The sequence below is a fragment of the Balaenoptera musculus genome, chromosome 3, assembly GCF_009873245.2.
Source record: "Balaenoptera musculus isolate JJ_BM4_2016_0621 chromosome 3, mBalMus1.pri.v3, whole genome shotgun sequence".
NCBI lineage: Eukaryota > Metazoa > Chordata > Mammalia > Artiodactyla > Balaenopteridae > Balaenoptera > Balaenoptera musculus.
In genome coordinates, this window is record NC_045787.1 from 55,860,986 (window position 1) to 55,877,493 (window position 16,508).

At 34.8% G+C, this 16,508-nt stretch overlaps 1 protein-coding gene across 4 annotated transcripts in view; it reads left to right on the forward strand.

Moving 5' to 3' along the window:
• Positions 1 to 16,508, forward strand: part of TNPO1 (transportin 1) — an 87,411-nt gene that overhangs the window by 40,489 nt on the left and 30,414 nt on the right. For all 4 annotated transcript variants that reach the window (XM_036845792.1, XM_036845793.1, XM_036845794.1 and 1 more), the window contains 5 exons: positions 1,349 to 1,482; positions 2,888 to 2,969; positions 5,926 to 6,048; positions 8,167 to 8,285; positions 15,973 to 16,033. In XM_036845792.1, coding sequence (XP_036701687.1) covers positions 1,349 to 1,482; positions 2,888 to 2,969; positions 5,926 to 6,048; positions 8,167 to 8,285; positions 15,973 to 16,033 — 519 coding nt within the window. The remainder of the gene's footprint in view (positions 1 to 1,348; positions 1,483 to 2,887; positions 2,970 to 5,925; positions 6,049 to 8,166; positions 8,286 to 15,972; positions 16,034 to 16,508) is intronic.

The window sequence follows — 16,508 nt, forward strand, 5'->3', positions numbered from 1 at the left end:
CTGAGGTATATGTAGTATAGTTTTAAGTATATATTAATTATAATCTCTTGTTTGCCACTGATCAAATCAGTAGCAACCTTTCTATTTGGGGAGATGAAAGGGAATCTGTATGGATTTGTTTTCCTGTAATTTCTCACTTAATGAGTACCTTAACCATCTCTTTCATTAGCAGGCTTCCAGTTTGGATAGAAATCTGTTTTAAATAGAAATCATTTTAGGTGTTTTGCCTCTCAAGGCAGTGACTTATCTCCCTCTCAAAAAAGAGCAAGGCTTGGAGGCAGGGCAGGTGCAAAAATAACCTAATAAAAAGGAATCAGGTGGTCTTTTTGACTTAACATTTTGTTGCCAGATCCGACTTGGGGAAGAGAGGACCAGGGAGAGGGAAAGCTAGCAAAAAGGAGTCTTAAAAAGTCACTCTTCTCCCTCCCTCAAAGAAAAAGAAAACAATCTTGCATTCTCATATATACATTTTCTAGTAATGCCTTGGAAGGTTACAGAAAAACTAAAATAAAAATAATATTTAGCCATCAGGTAACAGTTGATTAAAATTTAAATAGTGCTTTGGTATAATGATAACATAAAAGGAAGCCAAAATTTTAAGCAAGCACTTTCCAAGAATAAAAAGTTTAAACTGATAAGCATGAAATTGTGGAGCTACTAAGTCATACAGTATTCTTAAATTAACCTGTAGTGTAGAGAATAAGTCCCAAGGTGCTGCTGATAGAATTATAAGCAGAGTAAAGTAGGTGGTTGAGGTAACTGGTAGGTTAGATATTATATACAGGAGCTCTCTAGGTAAGCCACTTGGTTGTAAAGTGGTTGTAGGGGAAATTGCCAATTTGAATTGCCTGCCCTTTTAACACCTTTTGTCAATGAATGGTTTACATATAAATAATTTTTTGATGATAATTAACACCTCCTTTTGTTCTTCAAAAAGAGAAGTGGTACAATGGTTAAATGCACTTATACGTAAACATAGAGTTTTACATTGTTTTAACAAACTGGTATTTAATAAGAGAAAAATTAGTGTTGACGTAAAATTGGCAAGAATACTTCAGAAGTTAAGTTTTTTAATTAGATGATATTATTTACAGTCCCTGATGGTAAAATTCTAATTCTAAGACATTTAATGCTAAAATTAAAATGTACCATTATATTTAAACTGAGGTTTTAAATAACTCAGTGGTATAATAAATTTCTCTTATAGCTGATGATTAAATGTATAGATTTTATGATGCAGGTTTTATGCGGACTGGGAACATTAATCCATACAAATTAGTTAATATTCCTCAATTTGCTTTTAAAATGGCTTCATTTTTAATTCTAATCATTGAAATGTCTTTTACAGGGAGCATTTGGTGCCCTTCAGAAGATTTGTGAAGATTCTGCTGAGATTTTAGATAGTGATGTTTTAGATCGTCCTCTCAACATCATGATTCCTAAATTTTTACAGTTCTTCAAGCACAGTAGTCCAAAAATAAGGTATCTATATAGCCAATATTAAATTAATTTATAAACTCTGATACGAACCTGACCACTCCCTTATTTTGCACTACTTACTATTTTTGCGATCGGCAGAAGATAACTGGCTGTTCCATAGAGGTGGACTTGATCATTGAAATCTACTCCTCTAATGACAGCCTGTGAAATGTCACTCTACTGAAATTTTCATTGACTATGACACTTCTCCACCATCTACATGGTTAATTACATTTATAATGGTTAACAGTCACGCTTTTAAAGTCCTTTGTGTGAGGCTGAAATTCAGTGTGGGGCGGACCTTGTCAGGGTTGACACATACTGTGGAAAAATAGCGAGCATAAGGGGTTAGGTAGTGATTCACAGGTGTGTTACGTAGCACATTCTTTGTCACAGGCAGCAATTGTGCAGAAACCCTGAACAAAGTAAAGTAGCAAGGCTTTTCTGAACGATCAAAGCCAAGATCACTTAAGAGGGAACAACAGTACAAAGTCCCTGGAGTTAGGAAGAAACCTTTTAGAGTGACAGAAGAAAACGATTTTGTAGCACAGTAGGAAATGAAGCTAGAGGGGTAGAGAGTAGCACATTACAGGGGTGTGTTTACGCCAGTAATCGGCACGCTGTGACCCGTGTGGCCAAATTCAGGCGTGACTTATGAGCTACAAATGATTTCATATTTTAAAAGGTTGAAGTGGGCGGGTGGGTAATAAAGCTGCCACAGAGGTCTTATGTGGCCCACAAAACTTAAAATATTTACCTTTTGACTTTTGGCAGGAAAAGTAGATTCCTACTGGAGCAATCTGAACAAGGATATTATGTGATCTTATTTATGTGTGTCAAACAGGTAGTGGGGTTTTGCATAATGGAAATTGGGAAACCAGTTAGAGCCTGTTGGCATAATCCCGTTGGGAGATTATGGTTTGGACTAGAGGAGAAGTGGAGGTAGTAAGTGATTAGATTATGGGTATATTTTTAACAGTAGTGCCATTAAGAATTGCTATGGGATTAGATTAGGTATGTCAGAACACATAGGCTGTAGAACAGTCCCCATTTTCAGTTTCAGAAGGAATGCATACCCATTATTTTTAAATCTAAAATAATAAATTCCCGTTATGTCCCCATCCAACCTCCCACTCTTGAGAGCGAACATGTCCTTCCAGATGCTTTTCCACTTTCTTAGTAGCATTACCATATTGCTCCACAACCTGCATTTTTCACTTAACACGGAAAGAATGTGAAGAATATGTTTAATACATAGAGAGTTTTGACTCATTCTTTTTAGGGTGCGTGTGTGCACGTATGGCTGTACATACACTGTAATATTTTTATGGAGGAACGTTTAAATTCTTGCCAGTCTTCTGTAAATGGAACAGAGCTTCAATGAGTATATTTTGAATTTTGTTTCTAGGTCTCATGCTGTTGCCTGTGTCAATCAGTTTATCATCAGTAGAACTCAAGCTCTGATGTTGCACATTGATTCCTTTATTGAGGTAAGATTTGTCCTCCCCCCACGCCACCTTATTTTTGAGGAGGTTAGAAACTGTTCATTGCATGTAGTTTTATTTTATAAATACGATAATTTATAATTATGAGCTGTCAATATTTAAATTATTTCTGATAGTATTAAAATTGGGTACAGTATAAACTTTGTGATTCTCGTTAACTGAAAATAAAACTGCTTTTCCTCTCACTGAGTTTTCTACTTGTGCAAACATTGATTATGGTATGTGTGTGTTTAATATCTTGATTATAAAAGTTTCTACCTCAATATACTGTTCAAATTGCATATGGAAATTAAATCTCCCAGCTCGTTTGTGATGTTAGAAACATGAAGAAGTTGAATAAACTTAATTTGATAAAGAATCTGAAGGTGTAAATGAAAAGGATAGTACTTCTATTTTTCCATTGGGTTTCAATGTAAAATGAGAAGTTTCAGGGGGGAAAATTGGCTGTTAAAGCTCAGCGTGCATTTCTAATGGTACTTTTTAACTTTTTGATAAAAGCAGAAAGACAACAGGAGCATAGTTTTTTGGCCATTGAACCCTAAGCAGTAGAATTTCTTTTCAGAACTTCTGCTTGATAACAGCGATTGTGAAAGGATTATTAAAGTTCCTTAGGCACTTCACTTTTATTTTCATCAAATGAAATTTAGTCTATTCCTTTTCAGCTCTCCTTTAAAAAAAAAAAAAGTCCTTCAGAGACCATATTGCTGGTATTCCTGTTGGGAAATTACAAGAAAGAAGGGGGGGAAATTATGTCTTTTTTTTCTCATCACTTAAATTGACAAGCTTCTTTCTAAACATCTTTTACCAATAGACTACAAGTAGTAGCCATTAGAATCCTCAAACCATTTGAAAATTGAAATGAAAACATGCATCTTAAATACATTTTACTGAATACTTACTGTGACTCAGGCACTGTGCTTGGTGCTAAGGATACATAAAGAAATTTTATGCTTCAAGGTGTTTTCAGTCTAGTTTGGTATAGAGGGTAGTGGACAGTATTAGAAGTTTGGAGTAAGACTGCCTGTGTTCAAATCCCAGCTCCACAGCTTGGTAGCTTGTTAACCTTGGGCACCTTATTTAACTGGTATTTTCAGTTTTTATAAAATAAAGCTAATAATAGACTTACCTTGTTGGATTGTTTAAAAGGTATTGGCTAAAAATAAATTGGAACAGTGCCTGCTACAAAGTAAGCACTCCACATGCTAGCTACTGCTATTATTTTTAGAAGCAGTAGTAGCTTTTATTGTAACTATAATAGTATTCCCTCTTAGTGTTCTTCTCTCATGGCTTATTAAAGAGAACAGTAATAGACATACCAGCATCTTATACAGAAATATAATTGAGAATAAAATAAATTCTTTCTGAAAATAAAAATTCCACAGGGCCATACTCAGCAAGTGGAACAAGAACGTTTCCTGACATTTAATAATATTTTCCATTAGTGTTAAATACCATATTAATACTTCTCTGCTACTTGGTAATCCAGTAAGATTCACCCAGTTCTTCATCCTGTAAGAGTAGTAAACCTCCAGAGGAGGCGCCTGACACATGGTAGGCTCTCAGTAGCTATTTGCTAAATCAATAACTGGTTGGTTTTCTTCAGTCACCAGTGTTTTTATCAGGGGCTGAAATCATGCCTGCTACGTGTGACGGTACTGATGAAAAGTGTATTGGTTACTAATACTTGGCTATAACATACCTTGGCAAAGCTGGGTATTCATACTCAAGACAATATCAAATTTCACAAAGGATTTATATAAGCAGCACCTGCTGGAAAAACCGTATTCTTACCGTGTAAAATTAAAAGAGCAACTACAGAGTTTTGAAAGCCTCAGAAGTAGAGGCAGGACTTGGAGAAATGAAAGTTTTAAAAATGCTACAACAGTACTTCACATATTGTCGCATTTGATATTTAAATTTTTCCATCGTCTTACCCATTTCTTGTAATATGATTTCAGGTTCATCTCTTTGGAGATGTTTCTGTGGTCCTGGGAAGAGACAAGGGAACACATTGGATTTTACTTAATTATTTTAATCATCTTTTTACTGCTTTCAGTATGTGTGTGTATGTTGTGTGTAAATAAAGTAAAACCTCAGGAGTGAGATAGGGAAGGCTTAATTGTTTTTACTTCTGACATCTCCACTTGAACCTCTGCAAGAGACAGCTTTTTCTAGTGGAGGCTTGTTGGTATAATGAAATGAGTGTGGACTCACCCATGATTTCGTGAAAACCAAATTCAGATTACCCCACTTGCTAGCAAGTTATATAATGTCTAAACTTGTAAAATTGAGTAGCAGCATCTTGGAGTTGAGAAGGTTAATTGAAACAGTATTGTTCATTCCGACTTTTTTTTTTTAAACCTTGTAGAGAAATTTAACAGCATAAGATCGATTGCTACTATTACTATTTTTTCAATAGTTGACTCAGTGAACGAAAGCAGTTTAGGGTCACGTTGTTGGAAACTCAGTATGTATTTCCCAATTGTTGGTGCTTTTATAGAATGTATGCCTGTTAAGAATCAGTGTTGGTAGGAATAATCTCTTAACAGACAGTAATTTTGAAGAGTAAATCAAACTGTATTTTAATGATTATCTCTAATTCTGGGTGATCTGGGTGAATGCTCCTATGTCCTAATGACATGGTTTTATTCTCATAAACTAAAGATTACTTCAAGATGCAACCACTCATACTCTGAAAAATGGCTTTAGATCATTTACCAAAATCATAATTTTTGGCAGTTATCATCCTGCGTCTGTCTTATTTTATAATCTAACGCTATAAAGTGTTAGTAGGGCCAGTTAATTCATAAGCCTTTATTTGTACAATATCTTCTTAGGGTTTCTTTAAATGTTGCCACCTTGCAGATTATTGCTTATTATGTATAAACCTTTCTAGTATGTTGGAATACTTAACTAGAAGAAAATATTTCTTGTGCAATAGAATCTCTTTGCATTGGCTGGTGATGAAGAACCAGAGGTACGGAAAAATGTGTGCCGGGCACTTGTGATGTTGCTTGAAGTTCGAATGGATCGCCTGCTTCCTCACATGCATAATATAGTTGAGGTAATACAAGCAATTTAAAGGCTTTCTCCTCATCTTCCCCTCAAGAAAAATCTTGGGCACAAAACGTATAGTGTGAAACCACTGTCTTCCAATTTATTTGTCACATTTGTTGGAGGGGGGACTATAAAAATTAGTTATGATCATCTTGAAGTTAAAAATTATCTTTATGGCGATTTTTCTTTCATGAGATATAAGATGTTATGGAGGGGAAAGTTGTTTAAAGGAGTAGATAGCTTTTAACCAGTGTAGCTAGGAAATATTTAGATTATTTGTATTTATTAGATATGGGTTAGGCCAAGTTTGTTTTCAACCCGTTAACTGGTAAATTGATCTGATCAACTTTTGATTTATGGTAACAGTGATAACAATTTCTGAATAGAAAATACATAACCATTATAGTGAGTTCTAGCAGACCATTTAGGTTTTAAAAGGCTCTCTTTCAGTCCTTATGTGATTAAAATAATTTTACTAGGATGTTGTAAGTATGTTGAGCACAGATAGCTGTAATTAAAGGAAGGAATACATAATAACATAATTATTATTAGGACAAAGTAATTTGTTGGGCAATACTCATTATTGCTATAGTCATACCTAATTTTCATATTGCTGAATATAGTTGTACTTAAAGGATGGCATCTAAGACCAGTTAGAAGAAGGCTAGCATTCATGATGTTCAGCAACTCCTTTTCTAAAACATAAGGAAAGATAGTTGTAGTGATAAGGATATGTAGCAGCAAAAGATGGGGATAAATGACATTCTCTCTGATAAAGATATTCTCTCTGTAAAGTGTTTAGAAGAATCAGGTGGGGTTGGTTGAGAGTTTAGTGAAAGTCTGGGGTTAACCAGAAAGTTAAGAAAGACATTTAATCATTTGCCACGTCACAGCTGGGGAACCTAATTTACAAGGCTACAATTCTTTCTTCAGCAATACCCAGCATAGTAGTAGGACATGATAGGGGCTAGCCTGTCACAACAGTTTGGTTGCTGTATTTTGTCGTGTGAGATGTTTCATTCAAGAATTCATCACTTGACCCCAGATTCAGTCCCAGGTACATTGGGAATTCATGCCTTTGATTATGTTTATTTTGTTTTTGCATGTAAGGTTTTTTTGGGGGGGTTTTTGGCCGTGCTGTGCACCTTGTGGAATCTTAGTTCCCTGACCAGGGATCGAACCCAGGGCCCTGGCAGTGAGAGCGCCAAGTCCTAACCACTGGGCTGCAGGGAATTCCCGGTATGTTAGGTTTTTAAAAGAGGGGTAGATTTGGATAGATTTGGAGATCAGATTGTTCCTTCAACTTAAGAGTGAATTTGGCTTGGTATGTTCAAAGGACATGAAGGACATGATAAACCTATTTTGTTGGCAACTAGAAATTAGAGTTGACAAAGAAATGTCACCATTTTTTTCCAAGTTAAAAAAAAATTAATTTTTGTAATTGTATAATATGTATATATCTTTTTAAATATGTGGAAGTATATACAGTTGACCCTTGAACAACACAGGTTTGAACTTCATGGGTCCACTCATACCCAGATTTCTTTTTACTAAATATGTACTACAGTACTACACAACCCAAGATTGGTTGAATCTGCAGATGAGGAACTGGATACAGAGGAACCGTATATATAGAAGGTTGGCTATAAGTTATAGGTGGATTTTTGACTGCTTGGAGGGTTGGCATGCCAACCTCCTCACTGTTCAAGGGGTAATTGTAATTATAAGAGACAGCTTGGGTAGTTATGTTATAAAAAAGATTGTCCATTTTATGAATGGTTTAATGGTGTTTTTTATTTTGATACATCTATGAAGACAATGTTTGAATATTAATACTTTTTAAAAATCTCAGTGGTTTCATGAAACAGTATACACCTATATAGAAGCAGATAAACATGAATTGGACACTTTACATTAGGCAACGTTCTAAAACAGTAGTTCTTAAGTTTGGCTGCTTTTTAGAATTGATTAGGAAGCTTTTTTTAAAAAATACAAAGCCTAAGTCGAGAACCTCTGTAAAAGTGCAAGGCCCATAGCAAAGGACTGTTAACTTGCTGAAATTAAATTAGGGTTATTTTAATTGTATGATTTAAACTGATTAATACTAAGCCTCCTTTGTTTACAGTACATGCTGCAGAGGACCCAAGATCAAGATGAAAATGTGGCTTTAGAAGCCTGCGAATTTTGGCTCACTTTGGCTGAGCAACCAATATGCAAAGATGTACTCATAAGGCATCTTCCCAAGTAAGTGTACCTTCTTACAAATACTCCCTTGTTGTTAAATTTAGCAGTGATTCCTCATTTTCATATTTTTAGGTTACATTCTTATGCCATCAGGTAATGAAGTTCTAAAGAAATAAGGCTTAATTTTACCGATGCTATAAGTAAAGACATTTTTGAAGAAGCAGTTACTTTTGTTTTCTAAATTACATGAGGGTGGTTTGTCCTGAATTATAACTAATTTTGGATAATCCATGGCACAATTTTTTATAATCTTCTAATTTGACTATGGGGTCTCATGGATTTCCTACTAGTTGTGATACTATGCAATTTTTGGTTAATCTATTGTTAAGCCTGTTTTTAACCCAGTGAATGCTGTTAAATCAGTTATTTTTTTAATATATTTTTTCCAGTTTTATTGAGATAAGTTGAATTTGATATAAAACAGCATATTAGTTTTAGGTGTACAACATAATGATTTCATATATTAAAGTCAGTTACTTTTAAAAGTAATGCTCATGTTCTTTTGAAAATAAAGAAAATACAGGCCATAAAAGAAAATTAAAATGTAGAAAACTTAAAATGTCTTGTATTTCCACTCCCTTGAGTCATCACTGTTAGTATTTTTGGTGTGTTGTCTTTTAATGTTTTTTCTGTGATAGTACCATATACCAAATGTGATATATTCAGAGTGTTTTGGGAAGAAATAAATTTGGTAGTATGTACATGGCATGTGGCTATAGTTAATGCTTACATTTTTGATTTTACTATTTTGTGGTTGGCTCTTTTCAGTTATTATAGGTTGTGCACTTTTCTCCATGTCATTACTCTTTAAACTTTGAGTACTGTTCCATCATGGTTTGTGTACCATATATATATAATCAACTCTTCTTCTATTGTTGAATGTTTAGTTGTTTGCCCTTTTTTTTTTTTTTTTAACTCACAAATAATCCTGGACTGAGCATCTTTCTTTGTCCATAAGTAGTGATTTCTTTCAAGGAGAATTCTTAGAAGTGATTTTTACCAAGGACAAAGGGCCTGAGCATTTTAAAGCATCTTCATAAATATTCCACATTGTTCTCTAGGGAAGTTATACCAGTTTACACCCCACCAGCAGGGTCCCATCTTGTCACAACTTTTGCAATCCATTAATCATAATTTTTCCAATCTTAGCCCTCTGGATGAGCAAAAAACAAAACCATTTGTTTTAATATGTTGTAGTATTAGTGGAGTCACATTGTTTTCGGAAATTAGGATACTTGGATATTCTCATTTTCATGTAGTCAGTTAAGTTTTTTTTCTTTTCCGATAAAATTCTTTCCCTACCGAGAAAACAATGCCACCTATGTTTTATTCCAGTCAATCTAGAATTTATTTGGGAGGAAAGTGCAAGGTGATGTGCTACATGGATTTTTTCCTCCCTTAGGAAATTCATATATTAATTATTCTCTTCTCCCTGATTTGTGATTCCATTCTTATGATATGCTTGTTTCTTACCATAGGATCATATAATTCTAAAAGTCATATAAACAGACATTAATTCTTATAAAACTGAAGAGATTTTATTAATGAAAACCTAAGCTGTAACACTGGGAGATGATAAGAACAGCTATAGGTTGGTGGTCTCTTTCATTACCCTAATAAAATCTAAACATTGGTAAGCAACCAAGAACTTGGTAGCAGGCTAAAAAGATCAGCAGTTCCCATTTAGTTGTGCTATGTGCAAACATTAAACAACCCATTCCAGTGATAAATGGATTTGATTTATATGTCTTCCAAACCACTGGTTTGGGAACCATTTTTAGATTAAACAAGACTGCTTTTATTTTTGGTTCAAATAATGTATTGTGAGGATGGGAAAATACCAACATCAGTCTGATCCTGAGATTAAAAACACAGTAAAAGAACTTGTTTTTCCTAGATCTGTTAACCAGATTCTTGTTTAACATGAGCAAAAAATGTTTGCTGAGGAATCAAAATTGTTAATGTGATGAGATCTTTCTTATTAAAATGAATTCACATAGAAAGCATTAATGTAATAAAGAGTAAGGTTAAATTCTTTTATCTTTCTGGGCTGTGTCATGTATTCTTTTTTTTTTCTTTTCCTTTTTCTGTTTCTTTTTTTTTAGCCAGTACTATGCTCTATTGATTATTGAACATTTGCTAATATATTTTGTTATCTGGTAGAACGGGTCTTCTTTTTTCCCCCTGAATTATTTTGGTTTTTTCCCACCTTTATTCTTGTACATTAATATCTCCTGGGGCTTATTTATGAATTAATCCATGTAAAACAACTAACCCAGTGCTTGGTATATACTTAAGTACTCAGTAAACATTCATTGTTGGTATTAACATCATTGCCTTTCCATGATGTTGCATTAAAATTCTCTTCTTGTTTTCTACAAGAGGCTTCAGGAGAAAGTTTCTTAACAATTAGATTTGTTCAAAAATAATGGTCTGCTTTGTATGATTGTAATTTGTCAGACACATGCCATATCTCCATGTGGTCACAGTTAACTCCAATATCTCTTTCCTACCTCACTTTTTGACTTGCCCCGCCTTATCAGTCCCTTATTTCCTGCACATCTTCATATTCTTTCTCTGTCTGGCACAGATATCATCCACAAATCAACAGTACTGACCATAAACCTCCAGCTGCCCCCTGCTCTGGATTAATCGAACTGTCTTTGCTACTTCTTAAATACTGTTGGGAAAAGTTACACTGCCAGGAGGATTGGTGGCTATAGAAATCCATGGTCTTCAACATCAAGTGGACCCTTCATACAATCTGCCAATTTTTCCTGTTCCAGATCAGCTTTTATCTTCCATTCACCAGAGCAACTATTTGATACCTTTATCACTCTTCTGAAGTTCTCTTCATTCATTTTGAGCACTTCTGCTTTGTAGGGAAAACAGGTGACCCTTCACATTTTGCCCAAAACTTACAGATACATTTTCGTGTGAATTGTCTTCTTCCTAACCAGGCTTTCTATTTATGGTCTTGGATAGCATAATTTTTTTCTTACCCTTAGGGACCTCACTCTATCAGATAGATAAATTCTCTCTTTAAACTTTTCCCTCTCTGCTGCCTTAACTTTTTAACTTGCTGCAGTTTCTTTCATCTTAAAAAGATTGAAAGAATAGATGGGGCTCACTGTCTTTACTTCTTTACCTCACCTCAGGTGAACTCTTCAATATTTTATGGTCTGCCGTCCATCCTCATCATTTTCGTGAAATTATTGACAAAGATCATAAATGATTTAACTGTTGGTGATCCAAATGGACTTGGTTCTCTTGCAAGATTCCTGTAGCTTACACAGTATGGTTCTGTGTGTTATAATTTTATCTAGTTATGGTGTACTAGCTATAATGTTGAATTACTACCATTAATCTATTTTAGAATTTAGAAGGACTTTGAACATGAAAGTTTGGGTGGCTCATATTTTCCTTTTTACAAATTTGAAATCCCACTGCTTCCTTTTTACTATTAGTATTCCTTTGGTTAATGAGGGCTTGCAAACTTACCTCATTGAAAGTAGAGGTGTGCTTAAAATTGGTTTCATACATATTTATTTAGTGTGTGTTAAAGTATGTAACTATTTGAAGTAAGGCCACAACAAACACTGAGGACATTAACGTGGACAGAGATTTTTACATCTGGGGTAAAGAAAGGAAATTTACTTAACATTTATGGTCTTGTGGAAATAATATAAACTCTCTGAGCTTTAGTTTACTCATCTGTAAAATAGGGATCATAATACTTTTCTCACTAGGTTATTAAGAAGGTGCTTTATTAATAACTCCACAGCTGGTACTCAACGAGTATGAGTTTCTTGCCTACTCACACTTTTTCCACGCCCCCCAGAACGATGAAAGGTAGAATTTTGAAGCAGTGGACTGTGGACATTGTTATGTGTTTCCAAAGTATTCTCATACCTTTTGTCCCCAGTAGACTCATTTCAGTGTGTATGATTGGACAGTGAGGAAACAAATCAAAGTTTAAAAAAGCTGTCCAAGATAAAACCATCATAGCTACAAGAGGAACTGAAATTAGTATTTTGACCTTTACATAACATGTTTTGATTTTTTTTTTTTTTAACTAGTCATCATAAATATTTCAGTATACCTGGAATTCCATGTTTACAGACATTATGGTTCCCTTTTGGTGACAACATAATACTTCAGATTAGATATAATATTCTGATTTATTTAACTATTTTCTTATTGGAAGTTTAAGTTCGTAATGTCTTAAGAAGTTAGAATTTAAATTTCCAAACTTTTTATCAGACTATGATAACCTTGTCGGTAGAGCTCTTTTTTTCCTTTTTGATTTATTTCTTTTGGATTAATTCCTTTAAGTTTACTGTTTTTATATTTTAAACACTGTCATCTCTTTTATTAAAAGGAATACAAATACTGAATGTAGGCTTATTGTAAAAATGTCACACCATTTAGAAATAAAGTAGAAGATGGATACCATCCCTTTTTAGCCTACTCACTCACCTCTCTGAAGACAACAGTTTATTGTATAGCCTTCCTAGATAGTCTGTGTATATAAGTTATTGTATAGGTAATCTAATTTTTTTAATAATTTTTATTGGAGTATAGTTGATTTACAATGTTGTGTTAAGTATCAGATGTACAGCAAGTGAATCAGTTTATATATATATATATACACACACACACACACACACATATATACATACACACACACACACACACACACACACACACACATATCCACTCTTTTTTAGGTTCTTTTCCAATGTAGGCCATTACAGAGTATTTACTAAGTAGAGTTCCCTGTGCTATACAGTAGGTCCTTATTAGTTATCTATTTTATATATGATAGTGTATGTATGTCAATCCCAATCTCCCAATTTATCCCTGTCCCCCTTCCTCCCTGGGAACCATAAGTTTGTTTTCTATAGCCCTCTTTCTGTTTTGTAAATAAGTTCATATGTACCATTTTTTTAGTCTCCATATATAAGTGATATCATATGATATTTGTCTTTGACTGACTTCACTCAATATAACAGTCTCTAGGTCCATCCATGTTGCTGCAAATGGCATTATTTCATTCTTTTTTATGGCTGAGTAATATTCCATTGTATATATGTACCACATCTTCCTTATCCATTCCTCTGTTGATGGACATTTAGACTCCTTCCACATCCTGGCTATTGTAAATAGTGCAGTGAACATTGGGGTGCGTGTATCTTTTCGAATTATGATTTTCTCCAGATAATATGCCCAGGAGTGGAATTGCTAGATCATATGGTAGCTCTATTTTTGTTTTTTAAGGAACCTCCATACTCTTCTCCGTAGTGGTTGTACCAGTTTACATTCCCACCAACAGTGTAGGAGGGTTCCCTTTTCTCCACACTCTCCAGCATTTATTGTTTGTAGATTTTTTGATGATGGCCATTTCTGACTGGTGTGAGGTGATACCTCATTGTAGTTCTGATTTGCATTTCTCTAATAATTAGTGATGTTGAGTATCTTTTTATGTGCTTTTTGGCCAGCTGTATGTCTTCTTTGGAGAAATGTCTGTTTAGATCTTCTGCCCATTTTTGGATTGGGTTGTTTGTTTTTTTGATATTGAGCTGCATGAGCTGTTTGTAAATTTTGGAGATTAATCCCGTGTTGGTTGCTGCGTTTGCAAATACTTTCTCCCATTCTGGGGGTTGTCTTTTTGTTTTGTTTATGCTTTCCTTTGCTGTATAAAGGCTTTTTTAAGCTTAGTTAGATCCCTTTTGTTTTTGTTTTTATTTTCATTACTCTAGGAGGCGGATCAAAAAAGTCTTGCTGCAATTTATGTCATAGAGTGTTCTGCCTGTGTTTTCCTGTTAAGAGTTTTATAGTGTCTGGCTTTACATTTAGGTCTTTAATCCATTTTGAGTTTACTTTTGTGTATGGTGTTAGGGAGTGTTCTAATTTCAGTCTTTTACATGTAGCTGTCCAGTTTTCCCAGCACCACTTACTGAAGAGAGTATCTTTTCTCCATTGTATATTCTTACCTCCTTTGTCATGAATTAGGTGACCATAGGTGCGTGGTTTTATCTCTGGACTTCTATCCTGTTCCATTGATCTATTTTTCTGTATTTGTGCCAGTACCATACTGTTTTTTTGTTTGTTTGTTTTGGTTTATTTTTTGATGTGGACCATTTTAAAATTTATTTATTTATTTATGGCTGTGTTGGGTCTTCGTTTCTGTGCGAGGGCTTTCTCTAGTTGTGGCAGGCGGGGGCCACTCTTCATCGCGGTGCGCGGGCCTCTCACTATCGCGGCCTCTCTTGTTGCAGAGCACAGGCTCCAGACACGCAGGCTCAGTAATTGTGGCTCATGGGCCCAGTTGCTCCGTGACATGTGGGATCTTCCCAGACCAGGGCTCGAACCCGTATCCCCTGCATTGGCAGGCAGATTCTCAACCACTGAGTGACCAGGGAAGCCCCATGCTGTTTTTATTACTGTAGCATTGTAGTATAGTCTGAAGTCAGAGAGCGTGATTCCTCCAGCTCCATTTTTCTTTCTCAAGATTGCTTTGGCTGTTTGGGGTCTTTTGTGTTTCCATACAAACTGTAAAAGTGTTTGTTCTAGTTCTGTGAAAAATATTATCGGTAATTTGATAGGGATTGCATTGAATCTGTAGATTGCTTTGGGTAGTATAGTCATTTTGACACTAGTGATTCTTCCAATCCAAGAACATGGTATATCTCTCCATCTGTTGGTGTCATCTTTGATTTCTTTCATCCGTATCTTATAGTTTTCTGAGTACAGGTCTTTTGCCTCCTTAGGTAGGTTTATTGCTAGGTATTTTATTCTTTTTGATGCGATGGTAAATGGGATTGTTTCCTTAATTTCTCTTTCTGATCTTTCATTGTTAGTGTATAGGAATTCAAGAGATTTCTGTGTATTAATTTTGTATACTGCAACTTTACCCAGATTCATTGATGAGCTCTAGTAGTTTTCTAGTAGCATCTTTAGGATTTTCTATGTAGAGTGTCATGTCATCTGCAGTGACAGCTTTACTTCTTTTCCATTTTGGATTCCTTTATTTCTTTTTCTTCTCTGATTGCTGTGGCTAGGAATCTCATTTTTATCTTAAATGGAAATGTGCTTTATGTGTTTTACACCTAGAGGGCTTTTTGTTTTTTCAACTTTACTTAATTTGTTTGTTTGTTTGTTTTTGGCTGTGCTGCATCCAAAAATAAGATCCTTGCAGGGTCTTAGTTCCCAGACCAGGGATTGAACACTGGGCCCTAGCAGTGAAAGCGCAGAGTTGTAACTGCTGGACTGCCAGGGAATTCCCAACTGTAATTTATTTTTAACCAAGCCCTTAATGATGGACATTTAGATTGTTTCCATTGTTCTTGTTCTTGCATCAGGGAACATCGGTCTTTAAAAATTGGGAATATTCGTTCATATATTTGGGATAAATTCTTAGGGAAAAAATTGAAAAAAAAAATTATTTTTATTTTTAAGCACTCTTGATAAGCTATCTTATTCCCACTAAGATTCCATCCAGTAGATCCCATGCATGAGTATTTAAAAGGCCTGAGATACATATTGGGAGTACTCATCATTTGAGAAGGGCAGACAAAGAACATGCTATAAGGCAATATTGTTTTATTGGTATTATTAGTATTCCTGAGGTTGTTAAGACTTCGAGATCTTTAGATCTTTGTTTCATGAATTCATTTCTTTATAGGTTGATTCCTGTGTTAGTGAATGGCATGAAGTACTCAGATATAGATATCATCCTACTTAAGGTAAGGAAATTATTTCCTGATGAATAGGGAAGATTATTTTTATTGACTTAGTAGATCTTTAAATTTGACTAACAGAACATTTATTTAGATTAGGCCCTATGTAAATAGGCTTTCTGTTATATAATATGCTACGGAGTTCAAAGATAATGAATTTGGGTGGTGATAGATTCTAGCTTAATTGGAACTAACTAGGCGGTGACTCTAATAGAGTTCGCATCCATTTCCTGTTAATACAGATTGTTTGGAGTTTATTTTAAAATATGTTAAATATGTTCTGATCTTGATTCAGATACTCTAGATTATACCAGCTGGTGGGAAACCATATAATGTGGTTGAAAGTGCCTGATATCTAACATGGGTTATGTGATAGCCTATTCTCCCCTTCACAAAGAACTATTTTCTGCCCAGGGGAGTGGCTCTTAATGAAGAGGTATACAGTTGACCCTTGAAAATGGGATGTTAGCAGCATCGACCT